Below are 27,926 nucleotides of genomic sequence, written 5' to 3' on the forward strand. Positions count from 1 at the left end.
TGAGGGAAGGGTGCAGTTTATTCTCCTGTTATGCGAAATGTGATCACCTGCCTGACCAGTGCAGGCCCTTAGACGTATGATATTAACACTCCTATGCATATGCTAGGTGTCAAAATGAGTCCTTCAGCAGAGCTGCCCAGAGAGTGCTTGCTGTCACTTATGATGTTGGGAAAAGAAGAGAAAAGGTCACGTAGATTGGAACCGATGGTATGCATGCTTTCAAAACCTGCGTTCAGAAAGAGGCAAGAGTTAGCACTCAAGTTTCTATCTATGCTATTTAGGAAGTCAATGTAACAATTTTGTTTTTCAAATGTACAAAGTGCTCCCTTCCCTGACTTACCATGCTTTTACAGCTGGGTTTCTTAACTCCAAACCTTTGAGTAAGTCTCTCTGTAGTGAACTCTTCCCATTTCCCATCTATCTGACACTGTGCTTTGATTTCATACTTAACTTCACGTGTCTCCTTTAAACTGACAGGACTCCGTTCGGCAGTAAAAAAAGATATAATTGGATCTGCATGTTTGACTCTCTGAAATGACAGAGTTAAATTGTTATTTGTCAGCGTCTGTGAGCTGAAGGTACTCAAAAACCTCCACTAAGAAAATCCTAATTCAAGGTACAGTGGTACCTCGGGTTACATACGCTTCAGGTTACAGACTCCGTTAACCCAGAAATTTTACCTCGGGTTAAGAACTTTGCTTCAGGATGAGAACAGAAATCATGCTCCAGTGGCGCGGTGGCAGCAGGAGGCCCCATTAGCTAAAGTGGTGCTTCGGGTTAAGAACAGTTTCAGCTTAAGAACAGACCTCCGGAATGAATTAAGTACGTAACCAGAGGTACCACTGTAGATCAAGCTCTTTTTACCTAACTGATCTTCCTAGCTCCCATTGTTTTTCCTTTGGGTATGTACACATTAGTAGCTGCACAGGCAAGCAAGGTGGCCACTCCCATTCCCTTGTGCATTTCATGTTGCATTTGCTGTACACAACTAGAGAGCAGGTGATGGTGTCTTCATATTATCTGATTTGTTTACCTGCAACTGTACACCCCCCTGAACTCCAGTTCAAGGAAACTGTCATTCTGCACACGTGGAATGGCTGTCTGAACTGTATACACCTCAACTAATCTGTGACTTGCATTTTCAAGTCGGAAGGAAGTTGGTTTGAGGAGAAAGCATCCAACAGGAGAAGCTGCAGGATACATATGAGTTGAAGCTAATGCCATGTGTACTTGACCTCAGACACCAGAGGTGCGAGTGCAATGGAGCTGGAATGGCAATATATGCATACCCTTTGTCTACACCTGCTGTACTGCTCAAGTCTACCTGACTATTAAAGGGGTAGGATCCCTATACTCCTTGGCCACCCTAATGGGGAGTTGCACAAGAGCACTTCTGCCCAGTTTTGCAAGTCAGCCTTAACACTATTTCCCTCCTCTTTATAGCAAAAAATGCAAGTGACACAATCTTCCTTGTGGAAATTTATTGTTTTCAGGGTGTAGCCTAGTTCAATGTTTTATTCATCTCCCTAAAGATTGGTGGTGGCCCAAGTTAGAGAGAACCACAGAAATGCTTTTCTTACCTGCATGTAAAAACTGTAGGCTGAAGCATCATGTTTTACTGCTTTTATCTCAAAGAAGAATCCATAAATGGAAATTATTTCTGAATGGTACCTTGGCTCCTGAAGTAACCAAGAGATTATTTTTTAAAAATAAAAATAAAAATGCAGCTTTATCCCAGTTGATTTCAAAGTTATGTCAGCAAAAAGATCTGTAATTATTGTGAGAGGGCCATTAAGAGAAGTCTGGATTCAACAGAGCAGCTGACCTAGTGACCTCTAAGGGGAAGGACCGTGGGAACCTCACAAAAGACTGAACAATTGCCCATTGCTTGCAAGTTACTCTGTAGGTATGGACAACATTCACCTCACTAATTCTTGCCACAATTTTGCCTTCCCATCCCCCCAAGTTCAGTCTGTATTCATTCATTCATTCATTCATTCATTCATTCATTCAATTTATATACCACCCTTCCTCCTGAAAGACCCCAGGATGGCAAACACATCAACAATTGGAGGAAATGGTAAAAATGGTATAAGAACAGTTTAAAACGTTATCTCGGCCAGTGATTTCAGAGCTGACAGCAACAGGATCTTTCAGCCAATTTTAGCATACCAGTATATATTAAATCCTTTATCTTTCTTTCCCTCATATTCATGCATATCCCTCCCATTGTCATGTTATGTTATGTGAAATGTTTTGTCAGCAGACGGTCTCCTGCCCTCCATCCTGTGTAGAAATTCTTCACGTTTTAATAGTGACCTACCTGTGTAAGCACCAGACCAAATCTCACTGCCTGAGTGTTAAAGTCTCTCTGAAATACCATGTCACCACCATTCTCTAGCTGAAAGGAAAAGAAAACTTCATATAGAGTTCAAGAGTTCAATTTTTTTCAATAAAACACAGGTGCCAATTCAGTGCTTTAGCCTAACATGGGTGGTTCCCATGTCTAGGAATTAGGTATACAACCTGTTTTGAAGGGGTTGTAGTACTCCCCCTGAAGGAACAAGCTTGTTGTCAGGAAATGCTCCTGGATTCCAGCTAGACACTCGAGTATCAAGCGGATTCTATGGCCAGAGATGCCAATGCCCAGCTTAGTCTGGTTCATCAACTATGACCCTTCTTGGCGTGGGACAGCCTGGACTCAGTTGTCCATGTTATGGTGACTTCCTGCCTGTACTACTGCAATGTATCCTACATGGGGCTGCCCTTGAAGATGGTGTGGAGGTCGGAGCTAGTACAGAATGTGGTGGCCAAGTTGTTCAGTGTGGCAGTCTGAGAACTGTGGCTGTTTGAGGGGAACAGAGTCTCTGAACAACCCTCGGCTTCCCTCAACAAACTACAGTTCCAGGATTTTTTGGGGGAAGCCATGACAGTTCACACCTGGGACATCATGGTTTTAATGCATGCATTTTAACAAGAGATGTCCAGGGTGTGAACTGTCATGGCTTCATCATTATTGATTCATCATTATTTTCCTTAAACAATGTTAGAAATTAGGTCCATGCTTCCATGTACACTTCTCCATTGTGTATCTGTTTTCAGTGTCCAACCTGAATGACAAGCCTCTACACACTTCAAAGCAGGCCTGGATTTTTATAGACATACCATATTTTTCGCTCTATAAGACACACTAGACCATAAGACGCATCTAGTTTTCGGAGGAGGAAAACAAGAAAAAAAATATTCTGAATCTCAGAAGCCAGAACAGCAAGAGGAATCGCTGCGCAGCGATCCCTCTTGCTGTTCTGGTTTCAGAGAAAGCAACACAAAGCCTCTTCAAGGCAGGGGGAGCGTTCCTCCCACTGCCCTGAAGAGGCTTCACACAGCTATCCCAGAAGCCAGAACAGCAAAAGGGATCGCTGCACAGTGAAAGCAGCGATCCCTCTTGCTATTCTGGCTTCTGGGATAGCTGTGCAGCCCGCATTTGTTCCATAAGATGCACACACATTTCCCCTTACTTTTTAGGAGGGAAAAAGTGCATCTTAAAGAGTACTAGGGAAATATAGCAGAGAGGAAAACTGTGAAGTTAAAAAGAACTAAAAAGAACTAAAATCCCCCCATTTGTTCAGTATAGTAAGCATACCAACTCACTGCATGGTAATGATCAGACAAGATCCTCGTCAGCCACGGCAGAGGAAGGAAGTTAATTTCCCAGAGTTCCTCCAGATGCCTGCCTTTGGGAAGAAGAGAGGAAAATGAATTATTATTAAATTTCTGGTAATCAGAAAACAATAAAGAGATGTCACTGCACCTGCTGAGTCTGATATTATTGGTGATGCACTTGCAAGGCTTTGCAGGCACAACACGAAAAGCAGGAAGAGTTTTTGGAAAGGGGAGACGCAGCAAGAATGCAAAAGGGAAGCCCAGGCATGTGAGGTGGGATTTTAAGGCCACACTTTGTTGAAGAATATGAGCAGCTAAGAAGCTGTGAGGTCAATGCAGAGAGAGGAACTGATGAATTTGTCAGGAGAGAACGGGTTGCAGAAAGTCAGAGAAAGGGGTGGCCCTGACCACATCATCATGTGCCCCTTCAATGTATCAGCCTCATGGGAATGCAAACCCTCAACAGAAAAAAGAATCCTACCCCTGGTATGAGGGATGCGGGTGGCGCTGTGGGTTAAACCACAGAGCCTAGGACTTGCCGATCAGAAGGTCAGTGGTTCGAATCCCCGCGATGGGGTGAGCTCCCGTTGCTCAGTCCCTGCTCTTGCCAACCTAGCAGTTCTAAAGCATGTCAAAGTGCAAATAGATAAATAGGTACCGCTCCAGCAGGAAGGTAAATGGCATTTCCATGCACTGCTCTGGTTCGCCAGAAGCGGCTTAGTCATGCTGGCCACATGACCCAGAAGCTGTACGCCAGCTCTCTCGGCCAATAAAACGAGATGAGCGCCGCAACCCCAGAGTCGGTCATGACTGGACCTAATGTTCAGGGGTCCCTTTATCTTTACCTTTACCCCTGATATAAATCTATCCTCTCCCATCCACCTGTCTAGCTATGGCACCACTCACTTAGTTCAATCACTACTTTGTCCAAGTTGACTCTCCTTTATACTTTCTGCACAGTGCCCCTTCCTGCTTTTGCTCAGCATTCCACCAAAATTAAAAACCATCAGATAAAGTTTTCTTTTTGACAACCATGCACAGATCCTCAATTGTTTCAACAACCAGGATTTGCACAGTTTGCAGGGGTGCCATTCTTCCTTCCCTGTGCTTCTGCAGGCCAGACACAAATGCTAAGAATCAGGTTTAACAACATTTGGCTGGGTTTTACATTAACCTGCTTTTTGAGATGCTCACAGCACAATGAGGAAGAAATTAATCTGGGCTCTTGTCTGTGCTACTGCTGCCGAAGAATGCAGTGCTGTTTGCGTATAGCAAAGTATGCATTTCAGTTTCATGGCCAGAAATGGCTTTGCATGATGTCATCACAGTCTATTCAGGCTGAAAGAAGTCAATGTAACATGGGCTTGCTATTGAAAGCAGCTATTGTTCCAAAACAAATGTACTGACAAAGTGGGTGAATCAAAAAGATTTCTTGTTAAATGTGGTTTCTTTTAAAGGGCGCATGACAATAAGCTTCCATTCTTCTTTCCCTCTCACATCGCAAAATGTACAAAAAGTGCCTTTCACGTAGTTGGTGCTGGATAAGCATTAAATAGTGAGAGGCATTACAACAGAAAGTAGAAACGTCAATGTCTGCACTTGGCTAATGCTTTTATTAGGACCAACCATCCCTATCACCTGAACCAGAGCCTATCAGCAACCTTATAAGTTGTGACGAATTGCTACGCGGCAGGCGAAACCCAAATGTCAACAGCCAATCAGCCACGTGGGGAAAATTCCTGCTGTGCCCCTGTCCCAATGACAGACGACACATGACGGCATAACAAGGACAAGCTCACAAGTCCTAAAAGTAGGGAGAGGTGGGCCAATGTTCCGAATGCACGCACCGAAAGAGGAAGCTCTGGGTCACGTGCATGGGCATAAATAGGTCCCTCGAACCGTTTGGCCAGATTGTACCCAGCTTTGAGGGACCTACCAATTGAGTGTTGTGGCTGTCCAATCGTACCCACCCAGAACACAGGGTGTTGGTTTTCCAGGCCCCACTGCAGTACATACTCTCTTTTAAGGGAGGGCCTGATTTCTAGTATCATGGAATGTTGAATTTGTTTCAAAAAAGAGATAGCTGCAATGGATTTTGCTGAAACGAATGGAGGAAACACATAAAGAAAATATGCGTGATCTCCAGTGCTACATCTACTCAGAGTAGACCCAATGTGCATGGCTAATTTAGTTTAATTAATTTCAGTAGGTCTACTCTAAGCAGACCTTAGTTAGAAATGACTCTCTATTTGCAGTTATATACATGCATATATTATTAGTTTTGTGTCTGTGTGTTATATGCGTGCATGTACGCACACGCACACACACTCCTTGTGCATTTCCTCCAAGTATTTAAACCGTCTTATTGCAACTAAGCCCAAGTATGTGTAATGGAAGTAATCACATGCTCTTCCCCTGTAAACTCCTGCTTCCAGTTCCTTCCTCTGCTCCTTCCTATATCTCTATTTTAAGATTATAAGCCCCTTGGGGTAGAGACTTCTGAAACCTGTTATTTGCAAAGTGCCATATGCATATGTAATTTTATATTAAAGAGGGCAGAGCAGACCTATGCAGTGGGGCACACAAAATTTGGGAGTGCATTTTGATTTGAAAAACTGATTGTGACAGTAGGTTTAGGTTCTAAAGAAAAAGTAAACTTACTTGAAGTGATGCCATGTAAACGGAGGGACTGAAAAATAGCTATGTATCGCTGTCCTACTTCCCTTTCCAGGAAGGCACATATCTTGGGTAAGCTAAAAACAAAACAATGGAGCAGAAAACTTTGTTTAAACCCAGCATGCTTAGTATTATCCAAGCTTAGTATTGCTACAGCTATTGTTCATTTTCTACATGGAAAGCATCTGCAGACATTACAAGCGCAAATAGATTATTATGTGAGGTTTCTGTGCACATGTTGAAATGCCAAAATGTGTCACTGCAATGAGTTATGCATATGATTCTCATATGCAAGGCAAGTGAGATTCTACATGCATTTATTTCAGGCTTTGCCCAAGACAAAACTGATTTCCTAGTATGGAAGATACCAATGGTAATGCAACAGTAAGAATTAACTCTGTATTAATGTACCATTTTTATATGTAACTGTGTATTTTTGTAATATTTTGTTTTAAGTGCCTGTTGTTGCTTCAGCTGTTTTGTACACTGCTTAGAGATATTTTTAATATATTAAGTGGTAAGGAAATTAAGTAATAAATCAATCAATCGTTTCCCCAGGTAGGTTCTCCAAACATCTACCTTGATGTTCTTCTTAATCAGGACTCACTCTACCCTGTCTTCTCCCCACCCTCGCCACAGACACAAACACACTAGCTTCAATCATTTTTCCTCCCCCTGCCCTCTTTTCCACTGAGTCTGCAAAGAGATCAGAAGTTTTTATTCTGTTTTCAGCTAGCCACAGTTTAGCGTTACATTCACTTTGAGGTACAGTGGGCAATTGTAAGTGTGGTCTAATGAAATAAGCCAGCTTCATAAACCAATCTTTGAGGCTGGCTTGGTTCAGTAAATCATGGTTTGTCCTGGTTCAGACATAACAATAAACTGTGGTTAGTTAGAAATGGAAGGAAATGTGTCTGATCACACACACCGTGAAACATGAGGGGAGGTGTGCAAGCTCAAAGTTCACCTAGACAGGCTCATTTAATGATAAACCATAGTTTATTATTACGTCCAAATGTAGCCAGCATTCAAGCATATGATTTTACAATTGGGGGTGGGGTGGGGTTTTTTTTGGGGGGGGGGGTTGCACCTCAAATTTTTATATGAGAGTGACATACAAAGAATAATTCACTAAAAAAACCCAACCCTCTGAAAGGTTATATGAAAGGTTTCTTAGAGGTTGTTTCAAAGGTTGACTGCATTATTAACAGCCGGAAATATCTAACCAACCATTTAGGTTATATAATGATTAATAGGAAATAGGAGCTGTGTGAGGCCAAATCCTTGCCAGGGAGGAGGAAGCCAGGAACACAGAGCTGGTAGACTAAACAAAAGGCTTCACTGATCTAAGTGGAGTCCTCAGGTAATATTTGATAAACAATCCAAATTTTTCCAAATGAGTGAAGCAAGCCAGTGTCATTGCTAGTTTTCTGTTTTGCTTTGTATTGATTTACACAAACTGGTCCAGGCTACCTTGTTTTTAAAAGTGCCTAGCATTAACCATTCCCAAGAATCCGTCTTCATCTCCCTAGGGAAGTGTCAATTATAATGTTTCTGTCATTATGCTTTTTTTTATTCTACTGGGGAAGACATATAATAACCCTTGGTGGCAGAGGGAAATGCCATGCCAAACAATACAAAACAAAAAAACCACCCCCAAATCCACATGCAGATTACAAAGGGGAGGGGGAGGGAATCCTGAAGCTGGAAAATTTGGCTCACAAGGTGGCATGTCCTACCCCTTGAAATTTTTGAGTTTTGTCTTTGAACAGCTAATCCCCCTATGCTGTATCACAAGCATGTCTACTCAAAACTGAGTTTGATAGGACTTACTCCCATGAAATTCTGCACAGGCTTGCATCCTAAAGGCCCTTTGAGCCCATTGAACTAGTTCCACAGTTTGGATCCTGCCTAAATCTCTGCCCATTCCTGTTTATGGATCTTTGCTGGACATTTTTCTCACTACTGTATACTTCTTTTCATGGGTATTTCTTTGCCGAAGAACAAAGGTATGCCACAATAGACCCAACTCTAAATCACAGTCATTCATTAAGGAAGCTCTGAATGAAACGACTCCTCAACCCCCACCTTCACTCCTGGCTTCTTTTTCAGCGTTCATTTGCAACAGTGCTCTCCCTAGATACTTTGAATACTTTATTTTTATAGATGCAAGGCAACCGGAAGTAAGTTCTCTGAAATCGAAGCAACCCACACCCTGCCTTTGAAAGGTCAGAGAAGAATCAGATGCCTGTTGCTGCAGTTCACTTCAAAAGGCAGAAAGGAACTGCAAAGTGGTTTTTTCCTCCGCTTTACACAATAGATCACTTTCAGCGACTTTACACAGAAAACAGCTGTTTTCTCTGCACATTATATTTCAGCTGAATGCACTACTTAAAACACACAGGGATATTCACATTCTAATCATTGGAAGGCACTCTCTTGAGTAAGCATATTTGAACTAAGCATATTTGTATATGAACTATTTGAACTAAGCATATTTTAAAAGACTTATTTGCCTTCTAGAATACCGCTGTGCCTCTATTCTCCATTATCTTGCAGTGCCAAAGTTTGTTCAAACACTCAAAAAGTTAAGGAATGCTTGAGCACTGAAATACAGCTTTATAATGTTATTTCAGTTTATTTCAGGAATTTCCACCCCACGCTTCAGGTAACAGACTGCTCCCAGCAGGTAACAGGGTAAAATATTTAAACAATATTAAGTACATTTGTTTGGCACCTCACTTCCCATTTGTGACTGAACCAAGTTCACATTCACAAAGCAAGCTTCCCTTAACCTCTGCAGAACCCTACCTCTCACCCCTGAAATTTATCCCTAGGAATTGGGGGATATTTGGGAATGGGTTATGGCATGAGTGTCTATAGATTGCATGTTTGTGTGTGTGGTGGGGAGTTAGCAGCTTAAAACTCATATGGTTGGAGCTGAATGGTTAGTGTCAGAATAGGACTTTTGTGGGGGGGGCAGCTATCAAAGTCCCATTCAGTCATGAAGCTCACCAGCTGACCTTGGGCCAGTCACTATCTCTCAGCCTAACCTACCCCCATAGGGTTGTTGCGAGGATAAGTTGAGGAGGTGGTTAACCAAGTACACCACCTTGAGCTTCCTAGAGGAATGTATAAATACAACAAACAAACAAACAGATTTATACAATTATGAACTGTTTGGAGAAACCCAAACCTTAAGCTCCCTTTGGCTGGTGGAATTAGCTTTATGGTTCTTTGGACAATGGCCAATAACTGGGAATGGCAGCCGTGTAGAGATTCTCCTACAGCTGCATGGGTAAAATGTATGAGGAGTGGCTTTAAACTAGCTCAAAGCTACCTCATTTCTGGCTGGTGCAGCTGCCGAACAATGCTAAGCTTTGTGCATCTGCTTCTTTTGTTCTTTTCTGGAAGGGCACGTGCCAGCTCAAGGGATTCCCCTTGATTTGATTCAGCAATCCTCTTTAGCAGACTATTTTTGTGCAAACTGAAAACTGCTTGGAACATTTGCACCTGTTAAATTATAATAAATAAACACCACTGTGCTGATCGTAGGACTTGCTCCCTTAAAAAAAAAAAGGAAGATATAAAATGGTCACACTAACTTGCTGGATGGGGCTTTCCAGACCTACTATATATGACTGAAATCCAAAAGAGAGATAAGCACACTTTCAGCCCAAGAAACCAATGTGCTAAAGCATGCATAACTCTTGAGTTCAACTGCAGTCATCAGATGCAAGTAAGTCCCACTGAAATCAACAGGGCTTACTTTCCAATAATATGTTTAGGATTGGGGAACTATAAATGTTGTGTACTGAGTTGAATAGGATTCAGAATGCAGCAGTCTGATTGGTCCTAGAACAATAGGATTCAGAATGTAGCAGTCTGATTGGTCCACAGGAGCCACCCAATCCAGCTCCAGGTGGAAGTGAATCTGCAACCTGATTGGCCTACAGGTGAATCCCGGAATTAGCCAATCACGTGGGTCCCACTGTGTAAATAATGTATATAAAGCAGACATTCTGGAGGAACTTCCATTCCTCCTCACTACTATTAGCTGAATAAAGAGCATGAAATCCACACTCAACTCCAAGTATATTTCAATAATTGTCCCTGTTTCAACACACCCTATTGGTTTGATTCCCATTCATCATGTTTAAAGGGGTCTCACTGAAAACTAGATAACCAACAGCGGACTTCAAGTTCCAGTGTGTCGTATTGCTTAATGCACAAATGCAGCACGCTCCTTTTCTGTTTCCAGATGCCCTAGATAGCAGCAGGTTACATAAAGTAATCTTCAGCTAAATAAATACAGATGTGTAAATGACAAAACATTTTAAACGGAAGGGAACTTAAGTAGGAGTGTTAGAACAGATTTAGTGCAAACTGGGGGGTGTAGCTAGTTAACTCTGCAACTCCTGACTACAAAATCATTGGGAAAACAGAATGCTTCAGCACAGAGGATGTTGCAAAGCGATGATGTTACTTTAAATGTGAACTGCGTAGTTGCAATCTGGCATCGCACTCAGCTTGCACATGTGTGCATCGTAAAATTTCTCATTTTCCACTAGCTTTTCATATAAAAAGTATTTCTTGGGTAAAACTAGTAAATACTGATTCACCCACAACTCATTTCCTATCTCCTGGTGAAACGAGAGAGAGAGAGAGAGAGAGAGAGAGAGAGAGAGAGAGAGAGAGAGGAGAGGTTGATTCCAAGAGGGGAGCTCCATTTTGAGCCAAACAGTATTTTCTTTATACTGATACATGACTCATAGGAAAGAATGTCTTATGGGAATAGTAACAACAACAACAAAACAGCAATGTCAAGAAGATCTGTTTGAGGACAGCGGGAAGAATGAAGATAATGAAAAGCATTTTCATATGAGAGGCTTGAAATTCATTTGTTGCTTATTATTTCAGTCTAAAAGGTGAATGTGAGGCCTACCTCAGCCAGTGTATTGGTTCTCCTGACTGACCCCCTCCTCTCTTTCTTCTCCGAAACCGCCTTCTGCACCCTCAAAGCAGTTTCCAAAATATGTGATTGAATCCCACCCCAAAACAGTGGCGCCTAGAAGTGCTTAGTGTCATCAGCTGCTGGGTTTTTCCAGATGACCTATTTATTGAGCATTCATCCTCGTTCACCTGGACAAAGTGTATGCGGAGGTCAGATTGTATTTGGTCTTTGTTGAGCATTTGTTCTGAATTGTTTGTGTATATGTCTTCCTGTTAACTACTGTTCATGCCACACTTTTCAGTGCATTTCCTCATCACTTTCATAACCAGAGGAAATCTTTTTAAGTGGATTTGTTAGGCTAGGGCAACAAAGTGTTTTCATTCACTCTAAGGGTGTGCACATAGAACATTTTATTCTAAAATCAAAGGAGACTAAGCTCTTGGTTGTTTTTTTTCTAGGTAAGCCACACACAATTTAGGGCTATTGCTTACTTTTTGCCCCTGAAAAGCACTTCTTGGGAAACTGGTTTCATACAAAATAATAAAAGCTCATTGCAGATTGATTCTGCATTATCTTGGTCTATTTGAAGATAGAGGTAGGCAGCAGGGCAATGTGTGTATCCACACCTGTCCAATGAAACTGTGGGTGGGTGTATACTATGATGAAATCACCGCTTCCTTCTTCATTCACCTGTGGTATGCTCAGTGATGGGAAGGTAGATAATCTCACCAAGGTGAGGATTTTTATATACGTATCCCAAAAAACACACCAACCCTTGTGGATGGCAGCATCTAGAATTAATCTAGAATGCAAGCAGCATGATGAGCTTGAGCATAAATGATTCCAGATTGAGAAAAACTACATTTCCGTGCCACAAACAGATTAGTACCTACACAGCCTAATTATGCAAACCTAAACTTCTGGTAGATGCTTGAATCCCTCCTGCAAAATACTGACTGTTGAGCGGGGCCCTCAAACTCTCTAGTTGTATTTTTATATTTTGGGGTTTATCTCCTCATACGTGTGTGTGTTTAATGCTGTTTCTTTACCATATTGGAGGACAGTGTCTGCAGCTGAAGACTTTCTGCTCCGTGAGTGATTTTGCTTTTAGACTTTATAGAAATTTTAAAATATGTACAGTTGATATGAACAGGTGTGTAGAGTAGGGATTTTAAAAATACATTTAATTACCTGCTAAAATATGTGAGGACAGTATCGTAAGATGGAATTATCTGAATTTTGGGGTTCTGTTGTAGGAAGACCCAGCATAGTGCAGTTCGCAGGAGATGAAATTCATTGAAAGTAAATAACCTGCAAGGCAAAACAAAATCTTTATGAACTACCAGTTTGTATGGTGTCTGTATTTGTCTAAACAAATAGTTACATCATTATTTTTAAGTGTAGATATTAAGTGTAAGTTTAAGTTATTTTCCTCACATGACCATATTTTCCTGTTTTGCTTATTTTTAAGAACTGGATACAGCCACTTCAAGTTAGTTTAATTTACTTTAGCACATTGATCAGCATGTCATCAGGCATATTTTTTAACTGCAGTTCCACACAGAACACTTGACATGACATGTAAGTTACAAGTCCCCAAAATGGCAAAAACAACCATTTCAGTAGTACTGAAAGACACAAATGCTCAGTTTTTCATGGGTACATTTCAGATTTCTGCTGGGACCAGGACAAGATGTAGCAAAGTCAAAAGTCCCAAGCAAACCTTGGCTACATTCAAAGTTAAATTGTGAAACATCAGTACAATATTAATATTAAAGGTGCCCTTGCAGAATGAGATATTGTCTGAAACAAAGACAGTGTGTGTCCTGTCACTGACACTGCATAGGCACTGTTTTTTCTCAGGCCATTGGGTTTCCTGTACTTCTGCTATTGGTTTATTCCTGTTTCATGCAATGATGCACCTGCTTTCTTGGGTGTTCCTGTGTTCCTGACCTTGTATTTTAGGTCGGTGTTTCCTTTACCTCTCCAGTGGCCTACCTGATGTTCAGCCTATTCAGTTTGGACCTCTGACTTGCAAACTACTTGGTTTTTGAGCTAACATAGTGAAAACCCATTTTCCTGGCTTCATCCATCTACACATTAGGGGCTAGAAGATGTTCAGCAGAATCTTACTTAACTAGACAGAAGCTTTTGAGAAAGTCACATGGCAGCGAGGAAACTTAAGGACAGCTCTTAAAAACTTTTGTGGGAGGAAGCTAATTGCTTTCCGAGAAGGGCAAAGTTAATGAACTGCTCAGATAAGACAAGAGTCTATTTAAAGACAAGAAGCATGGAAAATGTGTCTAGCTTTCAGCAACATTTTGGAAGTAAAAGCAGGCAGTCTTTAAAAGTCATTGGGAAAGGGATCTTTGCAAAAAGCAGACATTCTGTCCAAACACTATAAATAAATCTGCAAAACAAGGAGCTTATAGCTGCCCATGGGAGCCAGCAAGTGTTTTAGCGGAAGCAAGAATCTAAAATGGATGGTGGTGGGAAAGCAACAATAATTTATTTCTCACCCCTTCATCAACCCTCAGTTTTGATATAGCACAGCTCTCGGATATCTGATTTTGATTACCTTCAGGAACAAGGAACAGAGCTTCTCCACTGCCCACCCACAGATATTAAATGTGCCCATAGCTGTGTGATCAAGTGGGAACTAGGAGAATGGCCTTGACAGTGGGATCTAGGGCTGGAAAGCTCTGTCGGTTCTGGTTCTCTCTGTTACTCATTTAAGTTATAACTTAAATGTTCCACATTTTGCAGCAATTTGCCTTAAAAAACATATTAGTGTGAATTTCTCCTAATAAACACATTTTAATACGCAGTTTTGAGTAATGTATACATTTTTTGAAAGCAATCCTCCCTAACAGACTGCATTCTTGTATGTATTTTCACTCGTATCTTCATTTCCACACACATTTTCCCACTGATATATGCATTTTTGTAATCATTGTTTGCTTGGAGAACTTCATGAAATTTGAATAAGTGCATGTATGTCCCTGTTCACATATTGTTCTGGAAAGTGCAAATTTTAGAAGACTTTTAGAAGACACCTGAAGGCAGCCCTGTTTAGGGAAGTTTTAAATGTTTGATGTTTTGTCGCATTATTATTATTATTATTATTATTATTATATTGGGAGCCACCCAGAGTGGCTGGGGAAACCCAGCCAGATGAGTGCGGTATAATTTTTGTTGTTGTTGTTGTTGTTGTTGTTGTTGTTGTTGTTATTATTATTAAATTTGATAGATTTGACTTTAAATGACTACTGAATTTCTCCTCCATCCCTAGTGGATGTACATCTATACTGGTGGCAAAAGGTCCCAGGACCCCAGAATCTCCAGGTTGTGCTGGGAGAAGCCCCCTCTTTAAAACCCTTGGGAGTTGCTGCCAATCATTGTAGACTACTGCACTGGATGGACCAATGGTTTGACTTAGTATGAAGCAGCTACATTCTTACTGAGTTCCTATGTTGCTGTGATAGCCTTCCCTGTAGAACAGCACAGGAACTGGCACCTGTGCTCACTGCAACTGAACTGTCATGATGATCAAGGGTTCTTTGTTGACCCTACATCTTTTTTTTGGGGGGGGGGGGTGTATTTGCTAATATGCACTGTTTGACTCCTATCTAACTCCAGACCTCCATCACTAGAATAAAATAAGGGCAGGCACAGTGTTGCCACATCTGAAACATTGTCAAATGTAGTTGTTTTGACAAATGCACATCCTTCATTTCAGAAGCTCAATGGTAGATCACATGCTTTGCATGCAAAAAGCCCCCATTGCCATTTCTGACAAAATCTCTGGGCCTTAATAATTATGTGATTAGCAATCACATCGTGTGCTTAAAAAAACCAAAACAAGGTGAATAGGGACAATTGTTCTCAGGAATGCAACATGCGAAGACAAAATATTTAAGCCTCCCCCACACCACTTCTCCTGTCGGTGAAAATTGTGCCTCCTTCAGTGCATCAATGAGCATTAGGGGAAAAACCTTGCACTGGACAGCCACTAGCAGCCAGGACTAGACAGTGGACAGAGGTGAGCCAAAGATCTCAAGCAGATTCAAATGATACCTGAAATCAGAGGAAACCTGCAGAATCCACATGAGAAACCTTTAATGCCCTAGCAAAGCTAAGTCACACACAGAAAATCTAATTCACATGGCAGGCTCTTACTCCCAATGTGACATGTCAGAGATGTAAATTCCCAGTGTGACATGTCATAGGCGTAAAAACAATCTGTTTTGCTCAAGTCAAGTAAGACTTTCCCCGGAATTAGGTTGCTGCTTCATAACACATCCGCTAGGACAGTGGTTTTCATAAGAGAGCAATTACAGTGGCCATAAAACAGAGAACTTCTGGTCAAGTCAATATTAGGTTTCATTTTAAAAACAACTTGTGGAGTGGCAGAATCCAAAGAAAACCAACCGTCATGTCTGCTAAATCCTTTGCTCACAAGAGTCAATAGCCTTCATCTGATGGGCATGTTCCCTCTGTACTAAAAGTTCCTTCTCCAAACAAAGGTTGCACCTGATCATTCCTGCTTACCAAAATGAATGAGGAAATAGCATCCATCAAATCTGAGATTTTGAAAAGCGAACAGTCCTTCACAGCACATAGCTTAGCACCTGGACCTTTCCAACATATTGCTTGGGAGGATTAGGAGAATGACTGTTTATAGACCTCTTAAGAAATGATGGTGGACAGTCAAAAATATTAACCAATTATATCTATCAGCAGATATTTATGTGGATGGGAGGTTTAACCCTTTCCTCCCCTTTCTGTGGAGGTGACCGAGAGTAAACTGGAGGAGCCAGCCAGTGCCAGCACCGCCTCCGTTTCCAAAGACAAGATCGACACCGACACCAACATGAACAAACCTCGCAGACCCAGCCCACTCAAATGAGTGCCCATTTCCTTGCCCAGTCCCAAGATGCCAACCACTTGTTGCACTTGTTGCGCCTGCCCTACTCTTCAAAAAGAAGGTGCAGGGAGCCCGTCGCTTGTTGGATCAATGTCTTAGCTTGCACTTAGCCACGTGCTTATACCTCTTATGTACCTGCTGCACCTTGTAACCTGTGCCTTGCCTATGTCCCAACCTGTTTTATCCATTAAAGCTATTGGATGGGAGTTCCAGAACTGGGAGTTCAAATTCCTCATCCAGAGCCAAGACACAGAGAGGCTTATTCACAGTGGCACTTAGCCTATCAAATGGCCTATCCAGGGAGGTTCAGATTTATAAATGGGCTGCTATATTTTCACTGCTGAATGGGGACCTTTTGATTTCTCCTGGATTATTTTTTTTGAGGAGAGAGGGAGTTTTATGCTGCTTTATCTGCTGTTTTATAACTCTTGTTGCAATGTGTGCATATTATTATATTATTTTAATGTGAAAACCACATAGATTTTTTTTATCTGAAAGGGAGGAGGGTTATAAATATATGAATAGAATTACATAAAGCCCCAAAACACTAATGCCTATGATGTATATAATATCTGGCAGAAGGCAGTGCTGCAGAATATATATTGGCAGGACCATATCTATTCCCGATATATACTGAATTGCTATGAAAGCATTGTATCCATTTGCCCTCTTCAGAACTCCTGCTCTCCATTTTCATCAATGAAAAGAACCCAACTGACTTGTGATCCCACTTCCTGTAGCTTCCTAGACAGCAGAATCCTTCAAAGACCTGTTTATTAAGCCTTCGTCCTGATTTCCCTGCACAAAACCTTCTTTTATAGAACAAAGTATAGCACGTCCCTCTGACCTTGAAGATCTGATCACTTTCTGCAGTAGTTCCAGGGGCAGCTGCCGCAGGTGAATCTGAGAGCCAAGCTGTGGAACAAGGTTCACCTCTATCCATCTTTCACATTCGGTGATCAAGGTGGGCTGCTGATACTGATTTCAAGGGAGGGGAGAAAAGTGTCAAAGAAATTCTGATCTCTGGGACCATCTTGTGGTGGAAACTGGAAATGGAGACATCATATGCAGATTGAAACTAAAAGTACGAAAAATATTGGATTTTAAGTGCACACCTAAAATGTATAGTGTGAATACGATTAAGTCACATATTGTACAGATTTGCTGCTGTCAGGGGCAATGCCATTTGCTGGGAATCTCAAGTGCGGAGGGTGTTTTTACAGTCCAGTTCCACTTGGAGGCTTCCCTAGGGATCTGGATGACCACTGTGAGAAGAACAGATTGCTGGATCGGATAAGCTTTGGCCTGATCCAGCAGTCTCATCCTAAATTCTTATTTTCATGCTGAGTCTGCACTCAATGGCAAATCCGGTTTTGTTCCTCTGTCACTGTTCTGCAGAAGATTATCACCTTCTGTCTTGGAGACAGGCCATATTTCTTTAAAAACTTCCTTCCTGCGCCGCTAAAGGGGTATTCAGACACCCACAGCCCATGCACCTGGGAGGGAGGAGGGAGAGATTGTGTCCCCAGTGGCTACACGGTCAGTGCAAACATGTAGCCTCCTTTTACATGAACACTGAACATGGAGCTCTCAGTGGGCATGGTCAGAGGTCGAAGTGAATGTGTGTGGCAAATAGTGTCCTATCAAACCTCCATGCATGCATAGAAGCAAGTTGTCTGGACACCGCCCCCCCCCCCCCGAGGCAATCAGAGGGTGAGGGAATGAGATCAAGAAAACAGAAGCCCAGTTGCTACAGAGAAACGACAAGCCCTGCACAGAGGGCTCTAGAAAATGGCAGAGGTGCAAATGTCAGCAACAGGAGGGTCCATGAACATTCACCAGGCTCAGTTAAATGCAAATCCATCTGGTTTACAGCTCACCTTGCAGCCTGCGGAATAATAGCTGCAGACACTGGCTGGGCAAATGCTTCTTCTCATAACCTGCACACACCTTAGGAGGAAGGAAGAGAGAGTTGTGAGCATAAGGGGAGAAGAAATAGGGAAAAAAGAAGCAGGAGAGCAATTCACCAATCTCCTGGGCAAAGCTTCAGCAATATCATTGCTACCACACCTGGGTTCTGCCCCCAACCCAACCCAACCCAGTTCAAACAGCAGCATCTTTTCCAACACTAGTGCTGTAGGAAAGGACCATCTTAAAATAAATATTTATATGACCAATCACCAAACAATTTAATTATTTATATGGCAAAGCCCTTGATGAAGAGCAATGTTTGTCCCCAGAAGTCCAAAATGGATGTGACCTATATTTAAAACAATCTGAGGGTTGGTACCAATATGACTTGCAAATAAATAAAAACACATGAAAAATGAAGCAAAATTAAAAATCATTCTGTGAAATTCAGTATATGATCTTGTGATTCCTAGGCAACACTCCTTACTTCCAGCTACTCTGTTATGCATTTTGGAAAGTTGTTTGCCTGTCTGCTATGCGTTTGGGTATTGTAAGAAAATTCTATGCTCAAATTCTCTGCTCAAATTATGTGGATATGTCTATATGGGTATGAAAAAGAAATATGACTGTGTCCTAAAAATATGTTGATTTCATCAGCTACTGAGATAAAATGGTCTTTGCCAAGACTTGCATGTCAAGCTCAGTCAGAACTCTCTTTTTTTTTTAAAGGCAGTTTTAAAAATATAGGCGACTCTTCCAGTAAAACAACAACCCAGATGATTCATTCCACATCTCTTGGCAGGCTCAGGGCGTCAACTTGTGCTTTTGCCGGGTGACAGGAGGACATTTTTCTACCATTCTCTCACTCTAATAATGCCTAATTTAGGATGGTCATGCCAAGAGACACAGAAAATTCTGCCAAGAAGAAATGCTATAACGTTGGCTTTGAACTTGGGCTACAGAGAGGTGCAAAACACTGTTACATCACCGGAGTCACTAATAATGGCCAGAGGTCCTGCTCGACTGATTTATTTGTGCAATGTGACTAGTGCCACAATGCTCTGCCAAGCAGCAAATGTCTATGCAAACAGTTGGTAGGGAGACCTACAGCTGAGCTGCGCATGTCTTTGTACATGACTTCCAGATGCACAACACCAGATGCTTGACAAAAACCGACATTTCACAGAACCAAGTCATGAGGGAGGGAGGCCAGTGTTTTGTACTGTTATACAATCCAGTCCCCACAGCTAAAGCCAATGACAGGATGGTGCACCAATGTCTACTTACTTCTGGAACAGGCTAGGGAACTGTAATACCTCTGCAGTAGCCAGGACTCCCAGAACATCTTCTTCATTCACTTCAAGTTCAGAGTTGTATAAATTCTTGAGCGCAACAGCAAAGGCTTCATTCACATCAACAGGAGATGCAAATAAAGACATCAGTAAATTCATCAAGCCTTAAAGGCGCAGGACAATGCTTCCCTCTTGTCCCCTCATCTGAATTCCCATACAGTGAAATGGCAATACTGTGCTATGGACTTAGCATTACCTGTGGGCCTGCCCCCTCTCCCTATAACAGGCAAGCTGTTCAGTGTATATAACTGTAAACAGCAGTGTAATACCAAACAAGTTTAGGTATTGGCAGAAGTGGCCAGCCATTTCTCGTGAGCCCTCTGTCCTGTCCCCTCTGTTGGACCACAGAGCTGTGACCTTCCCCACCCCCTAAAGTAGCCTGCTACTTTCCAGCATGGTGGAGGATGTTGATCTGTCACCAGTCTTCAAGCTTTCAATGGAGCCAATGTGGAAAGGAGCAAGGCACCAGCTTGTCCTCCTTCTCAGTCAGCAAAAGGTATCCTGAGCCACTCCTGCAGGTGCCCTAATGAGACTCCTCACCTATTTCCTCAGCTCCTCACATAGCCTTTCAGGGCAAAATCTTAACACCTACCGAAAATGGCCAACCTATATTGTTTTTATCTGTAGCTAGTGTCCATATCGAAAGTAAAAACAGATTACCAAATCGAGTGACGTCTGGATCATTAACCTCCAATGCAATTGTGACTCTAGGCATCGTTTTCTTCTGTTTGAGTTCTTTGCTTTTGTGCCTATTCAAGAGACGCTGCTTATAACATCTGGTTTCTGCCAAAAGCATGAGAAATGAAGGAAGACTAGTATGGGATTTATGTCATGAAAGACACAATAAGCATAATTATGTTCTTTCCACCTCAGTTTTTCTAACAGAAAAAGGGAGGGGGAGTGCTGCTGAGTGGTAGTTTTCAGTTTTAAATTTTTGTAGTCATGGTCTTTTTATCGTTTGTTGTTCTGGATTGGAAGCCACTTTGGACAGGCATTTGCCCAGAAAAGCGGCCTAAAAATATTTTAAACAAACACACACAAAAAGGATGTGACTTAAATGTCGGGCTCGATCGATCGAATGGCTGAATAAACACATCTCTGGAATGGCTTCCAGTACCTTTTTCGACTTGGGGCTTGCTTTCTGTTATTTGTAAGTCGCATTTCTGAACAGCCGCAGCAAGAAGCTGTGAGAGGACCTGAGATTTGAAGAAGTACATGCGATGAAGTTCCCATTGGAAGCCCAAGCACTCCAGGGTTACATCTGAGGGCGGGGAGAGAGAGACAGATTGGTGAAACTGGAGCTGCTTCTGTGGAGACGACAGGCCACTTCCAGCAGCTTGTGGGCCTCAAGCAGTGCTACCCACCTGCCTCCATGCCTTCTGTGATCTTTTGCGTGTAAGAAAACAGGCTCTCATTTGGAGTTCTGTGCAGGGATGAAACCCTCAATGGAGAAAGAGAAACAAGAAGCCAAGATTTAAGCCACTTAGAATTGTTCCGTTTTCATGCATATCAAATGGTTGCATCTGTGGTTACAAAATGCCAGCTAATCGACATGTTTCAGTGAATTTGAAAGGAATAATGTTTTCTTTCCGCTGAAAAAGGCTTCCAGATGTTGGTACGCCTTCCAGATGTTGCAGACAACAGCTCCCACTTTCCCTGACCATTGGCCATTGCTGGCTGGGGCTGATGGGAATTGTAGTCCACAACATCTGAAGGGCACCACTTGGGCTACCGCTGCTGTAAGTTGAAATGTACTGGATGAGGTAGCAGAGGGAGGCACTACAAACATAGCCCCCTGGAAGTTGAGTCACTGCCACTTTCTTGTGGGGAGAAGAGGGAGATAATTGAGAAGTTGGCAGATCAGCAGAGCCAAATCAGTGCTCCCACTGGTACACCCTTGATGAGACTTCATTGGCTCTTGCTGGTGCTGTTGTATCGGGGGGTGGGACAGGACATTTATTTATTTAGTAGCTTTATATTCTGCTTTTAAACTTGAGTCCTCAAAGCAGCCAACGACATTGATGAAACTCAACAGCTACACCAAGTCTCGTACGCTCACAAAACAAAACAAAACAAAACAAAACAACCAGTCCCACAGAAGGCAGATGACCCTGACTAGTGGGAGAGGGGAAAGTTGAATGGAGCAGCCCCGGGTGCTGCCTCTGCCTGTCTTCCTCGCTTTCCTCTTCCTTACCACAGGGCAGATGGTGTCTGTTGGGCCTGTGGAGGGGTGGGGAAGTTCCAGAACACATGCATGCATGCACACCATTTCTTTGTTTACAGCGGAGATGCAGGTGGTTGACAGAATGGGGAAATTCCACTTTGAAGGCCGTTTACCAAGTTTCAATATGTCAGGAGCATTTGGCAGTTACCTGGGTCTATGCTTGTGCTTTGGAGTGCTTGGCAAATGCTTCAAATCATACGCATTCTGAAAGTCTCCATTTTCCTTCCGGTCCTCTCGTTCTGCACTCACAGACATGGGGGTGTCAGCTGGAGGATTAAAGAAACAAAACAAAACAAAACAAAAATGCTATGTATTTTTGCCCATGGAAAGCAAGTATCAAATGGTTCATATTATAGCACCAAGTAAAGACCTTCCTTCCTATTGCCCAGGCATTCTAGTGTTTTCACATCGAAGATTATTTGTGTTTCTTCTAGTTTTGTCTTCTGTCGTTTGGGTTTTGGCTTTTATCATAGTTATTTGCTGGTTTAAAACTGTGTCTATATATTGTATGTGTGTATTTTAATTCACACTTTTGTATACCATCCTCAAATAGTTTGACAAAACATGGTTAACACATATTTAAATAAACAGGGTGGAGTCCAGTTTAGTGCAAATTGAATGATGAGACTTCTTATTCTACTCTCCCTGCAGAACTCCCAAAAATCTGCTTTGCAGAATTGGGAGACCCTTGGGAACAGGGTGTAGGGCTGGGGTTGGGCGAAGAAGAAAAATGGGAAGTCCTGTTGCACAAGTGGATTTCTGCAGGTAAGCAAATATCATAGGATGTCACCCATTAATACAAAAATTTCACGTATAGAAAAGGAAAGGTAAAGCAACTGCTTGATATGCTTGGAGTTTAGGAATCTATTGTAGGATTGTTGAGTTGGAAGGGCCTACCTGCCTGCCTGGGCCACCTGCCTGCTCTTCTGTCATCCAGGTTCAGCTCACGTGTCCGCCGAGCTCCTTACAATTTTATTATATAGTAAGATATATAATATTTCTATATTTGACATTTCCATCTTTAGAGATCCTAGAGCAATCTAACATGTAAGTGCACATCAGAGGAAGGGAATCTCTTTCAGCTCAAGGGCTGCACTCCCACACCAAGAACTTTCCAAAGGCCACATGCCACTCGGGGGCAGGACCAGATACAAAAAGTGATTGCAAGTTGAGGTGGAGCAACAGCTATGACTTACTTTTGTGCAGTAAGCTACATTCCACACACAGAAAGGTCAGTGATGTCTAGATACACCCACCCACCTCTTCATCCAGGGAAGCAAGAGGCATTATCGTAGTTCACGAGCACATTATAGCCACGCAAAAGCGCTTAGGGATGAAACTGGTATTTGGTGAGATGTGATCCTGAATGGATAGGCAATGCTTTATAAAAGGGGTGGGGAATCTTTTTGGTTCCAGGGGCTTTTTATTAGTATTGGTCGAGCCAAATCGGACAGGTGGGCAGGGGCAGTGACTTGCCAATCACATGGTGTCATTATCAGATGTCAAGGAAATAAACAACTATCTGACTTTTAGAAGACAGCTGAAGGCAGCCCTGTTTAGGAAAGTTTTTAATGTTTGATGTTATATTGTGTTCTTAATCTTCTGTTGGGAGCCACCCAGAGTGGCTAGGGAAACCCAGCCAGTTGGGTGGGGTATAAATAATGAATTATTATTACAGTGGTACCTCTGGTTACGTACTTAATTAGTTCCGGAGGTCCGTTCTTAACCTGAAGCACCACTTTAGCTAATGGGGCCTCCCGCTGCTGCCGCACCGCTGCCACATGATTTCTGTTCTCATTCTGAAGCAAAGTTCTTAACACGAGGTACCATTTCTGGGTTAGTGGAGTCTGTAACCTGAAGTGTATGTAACCTGAAGCGTATGTAACCCAAGGTACCACTGTATTATTATTATTATTATTATTATTATTATTATTATTTGGAGGGGCAATGCATTTTGAATGTGAATAAAGGTTTGGTGTGTACTCAGCCTTTGAGTCTTTCCTGGGTAGTTTCTTCAACATGACCTGTCTATCGCATTAAGTGGAACCTTTCCTCTAATCCCAGTCCCTGGTATTTGTTCTGGACCAGGAACTGTGTCCTGAGTAGATGAGACTCCCAGGGCCTCCCTGCCTGCTCTACATTTCACACAAATTAGGGTGATGACAGAGAGGCTTTCAAGGAATGCAACTGCAGGGATGGGATGTTCTAGTGAGAGCTGCAATAGCATGCAAAGAATTATGGAGAATGCCATCCAGGTCAGAGATAGGCAGCAAAGAACTCTTCAGAGAATGTCATAGCAGCCATAGTGGAATTTCATATTTCTGCAAATTACAGAGGATTTGGGCCCATTCCAAAATGGACCTGGGAATAAGATGTCAAAATCTGAACCTCACCCAAATACATATAATTTATGTGTACACACATACATATAGAATACATGTCTGTCTGGGTATGCCAATGCATAAAATTTTCCAGAAACAGTAGACTTCAATGTATATCAATTAAGAAAGAGAGAGAGATGATTAACAGAATAATAAAATGTGCTTCTCTTTACATTTGTATACTTAAAAATACAGGGCTTGTTCAGTCAAGTTCTTACAGATGCATAATCGCTCTCTAGTGGAAGAGTTTGGAAGTGCTAATTCCAATCAGACCGCTCAAGAGATTAGTGCTACAGACTTGTAGAATACAGGTAGATTTAAAACAATCTTGATTCTAGAAACTGACACACTGTGGAATTACCTTTACTTTTCTATGGGCAGCAGTGCCCTATTTTCAACCTTACCAAGAAGCTCAAAAGCTTTCACAGTCACCCAGCAGAAGCAGAAAGAGAGGGTTTCCAATCAAACAGTTAGTCAATGTTCTCAGTTATGACCATACCTGATATCATTCTCATCAAGGTCTCATTGAGACCAACCCGGGTGGCCTTATTCGCTTGTGAAATTCCCAGGAGGTCACAACTTGGGCTGAATGGAAATTGCCAGCGATTGGTGAGCCCGGCTTGCTTGCGGAAAGAACGATTTTTCAAAGGTCCTGCAACCTTAAACAAAGACATGAATGTCTGTGGTGTAGTGGTTAAAGTGTTAGACTAGAACCCAGGAGACCAGGGTTCAAATCTCCACTTATACCTGAAGCTCAGCTGGTGACCTTGAGCTGGTCACTGCCTCTCAGCCTAACCTGCCTCAGAGAGTTGTTGTGGGGATTACCGGTAAATGAGGAAAGGGAAAACTATGAATGCTATCTTGAGCTCCTTGGAGAAAGGGTGGGATCCAAATGCAGTAATAATTTCCCCATGCCTCATAAAAGGTATAATGTGAATAAATAGCTCAATGGTGTGAGTGTGTAGGTTGCCCTCGTGTCCTGTTGGTTTGTAAGGCTATAATTATGCTATAAGGCTATACATTCCTTTCTCCCTAGACAAACTGTCAAGAAAATACAGTGGTACCTCTGGTTACAAACTTAATTTGTTCTGGAGGTCTGTTCTTAACCTGAGGTACCACTTTAGCTAATGGGGCCTCCCGCAGCCACCGTGCTGCTACCATGCAATTTCTGTTCTCATCCTGAGGTAAAACCCGAGGTACTATTTCCGGGTTAGTGGAGTCTGTAACCCAATGTGTTTGTAACCTGAGGTGTTTGTAACCCAAGGTACCACTATAATCACCTTCATTTGGGCTTGAAGGAGTAGATACATTAGAGGAATAGGAAGAGTGAGATGAATTACTAGTAGTATCCAGGCTGAGAGCCCACACAGCTGAAAGAGGTATCAAATCAAGCTGCTGCCTATACTTCAGTAAGTGATCATTTTAAAAAGTACACCTTTCACCTAAATTTGACACCAAAATATTGCCCCAAAGCAATTTGAGAATTCTCCCTGAGAGTGGAAGAGTTTTGAAGGGAGCTAAAAGAGTTTCAATGGGACTTGTACAATTTCCCAGGTGATATCAACAAGCACACCTCTGCTTTGTAGAATTAATATTATATTGGTCTCTTTCTTTCTTTTAAAATCAAACCAAGAAGGCCCCCAAATACCTCATCCACTCACCATTGAGCTGGTGAAGTTCTACATGGATTTTTTGATGAAAATTTGGGGTAGGGACAAGAAGTATCACAAACCTGTCTTCAGTCCATCTTTTTATCTGCTGCAGCATAATTTATTTGTCCTTGTGGTGTTGCCATTTCAACATTCCCCCACCACCACCACCACCAAAAAACAAAAAACAAAAAAAAACCTCACCATGCAATGCACTCCTCAAACTGCCAGATTTTGATCCGTCAGTCAGCTGAAATGGCTATCAATTGGGGGTTTTCTTCGGAAATTTTAATCTGGTATCTCCTCAAAGGTTAGCACTGTATCTCCCATATGCAGTCTGTGTTTACGTCAGCCCACCAATGGAATGGCTTTTATGTGAAGTTGTAGAATGTTAATAAACATTCTCATTTCTAAAGGTGAAAGGTCATGTATAAAATATGATTACCCCACACAACAGTAGGTGTGAGAGGAACTGAAAGACCAATTTGACCAGGTCAAACTTTACAGAGGACTTCAGATCAGCAGAGGCTGTAAGCAGCTGGGTGGAAGGAAAGATGAGAAGCACAGTCACACAGTGACAAGTGAGAAGAAGACCGTGGATTAAGAAACAGGAACCTGAAGGAAGCAGTGGAGGAGGCCAAAAGCATGTCAGGAAAATCTCAAATGAACATAGGGGAGGAAGAGATGCTATGCTACTGGTGGGAACTGGGGGCAGAGAACATTGTGGGATTCTCTGCCTTAAATATCATAATAACTTGGCTGGCTCTGCGCTGTGACTTGGAAGAAGGACGTGGCACCATTTGCCACTCTGCCTCATGCAGCAAAATGTCTTGGGCCAGCCCGGCAAAGAACCTGGGAGGTGATGATGAACCCGAAGTATTGTCTGTAGTATGCTCTAGCAAGACTACGATTATCTGTGTTTCATTAGAGCTGTAAGCCAAAGTCCATGATTTTACAATACACAGACTTGTAAAGTAAGTTAAACCAGTAGCTTAGATTGGCTAGCGAGCAGCTTTGTTCTGCTCTCAAAGTCTTAGTCATCCAAAGCTATCATAAACACCCACACACCTACCTTAGCTATCTCCTTCTCATTTGGTGAGAGTCCTCCCAGAGACACATAGGGAGCTGAGAGCAGGTAACTGGAGGTGAAAAAGACAGCATCAATTTTGTATGCATTCAGGAAGAGCACAAAGACAAAACTAAAATGTTCCTAATGTCACATTGTCCCTTTTTCAAGGAGGAGTCTGATTCTTTTCTTTCATGTGTATATAGAAAAAAAACTAAGTCACCATTTCCTTTCCTTTTCTTTTCCCAACTTGCAGTATATCTTAGTTTTTGGTAGCGGTAACTAGTAGTGTGCTGCCCAAACTTCCTTTGGCTTTTATGGCAATGGTGGCATTGTTTTCTGTAGGCATGAATCGTAGGTGTTTGTATGAGAATGTTAATGTTTTATATGAATTTTTATTGGTGTATTGGTGTATTTTTTGTTTTTGTTTTTAAATGACAGTTGGATAACTAGTGACTAATAAATCTAGTAAAATAAAATAATCATAATCTGAGTAAACAGCAGTAGCCAATGACATGCTGTCGCCCCACTTCCTTTTAGAACACAGCCCATCCCTTCTAGAATGCATCACATGTTCTGGAATCTAGAAGCAAAAGAGGTCTCTTTAGCTATTTCCCTTCACCATTCAGTAATACCACCCATTATAAATACACAGTGCTTTTCTTCTAGAAAAAATAGGTGCCAGTACTCACCATGATGTTTTTATGGTAAACGCCACACTTTTAACCAGTGCTTTTCTTCTAGAAAAGAAGGTGCCAGGACCACATACCTTTGAGGACCCCCAGAAAAAAAGCACTTCAGATACATCTCTCAAAACGTTAGCCACTACTTACAGGTGTTCTTTATTATCTAAAGCAGGTGTTTCAGGAACAAAAGAAGTTAGCTGAAGCAATTCCAGGGAATGTCGGGTTTTCCCATGGAGACGCTTGTAGCGAGTCATTTTTGTGGCCATGTTCAGGAATGCTGCTCTGGATTCCTGTCAAGACTCAGTGAGAGATGATTAGGGGCTGCTGAAAGAAGGCTTATAAATTCCTTCCCATATCCCTTCCACCTTTCTCCCAGAAAAAGCATGACTTCAGGCTCTCAAAAGCAGCAACAAGTGGCGATGTCTGCATACATACAG

At 42.1% G+C, this 27,926-nt stretch overlaps 1 protein-coding gene across 1 annotated transcript; it reads right to left on the reverse strand.

Annotated features, from left to right (window-relative positions):
- On the reverse strand, positions 1-27,926 carry BTBD16 (BTB domain containing 16). Its single transcript, XM_079976706.1, has 17 exons — positions 27,637-27,926; positions 26,810-26,876; positions 24,588-24,747; positions 21,856-21,973; positions 20,848-20,924; positions 20,601-20,744; positions 20,144-20,266; positions 19,419-19,533; positions 18,101-18,170; positions 17,068-17,198; positions 12,485-12,604; positions 6,325-6,416; positions 3,652-3,734; positions 2,324-2,401; positions 1,581-1,679; positions 341-529; positions 1-226 (listed from the first exon to the last, which is right to left on the reverse strand). Exons 1-17 carry the CDS (start codon positions 27,753-27,755, stop codon positions 158-160), a joined length of 1,854 nt encoding a protein of 617 aa, XP_079832832.1. The 5' UTR covers positions 27,756-27,926; the 3' UTR covers positions 1-157.

The sequence above is a fragment of the Podarcis cretensis genome, assembly GCF_951804945.1.
Source record: "Podarcis cretensis genome assembly, chromosome: 5".
Lineage (NCBI taxonomy): Eukaryota > Metazoa > Chordata > Lepidosauria > Squamata > Lacertidae > Podarcis > Podarcis cretensis.

Bases quoted from the DNA above. Each gene is read 5' to 3' on its own strand.
- BTBD16 (XM_079976706.1), bottom strand. From the start codon at position 27,755: ATGGCCACAAAAATGACTCGCTACAAGCGTCTCCATGGGAAAACCCGA. The intron at 26,877-27,636 runs GTAAGTAGTGGC...TTTCACCTCCAG, and splicing joins TTAGATAATAAAGAACACCT to TTACCTGCTCTCAGCTCCCT. The intron at 20,745-20,847 runs GTGGGTAGCACT...CCCCGCCCTCAG, and splicing joins CACAGAAGGCATGGAGGCAG to ATGTAACCCTGGAGTGCTTG.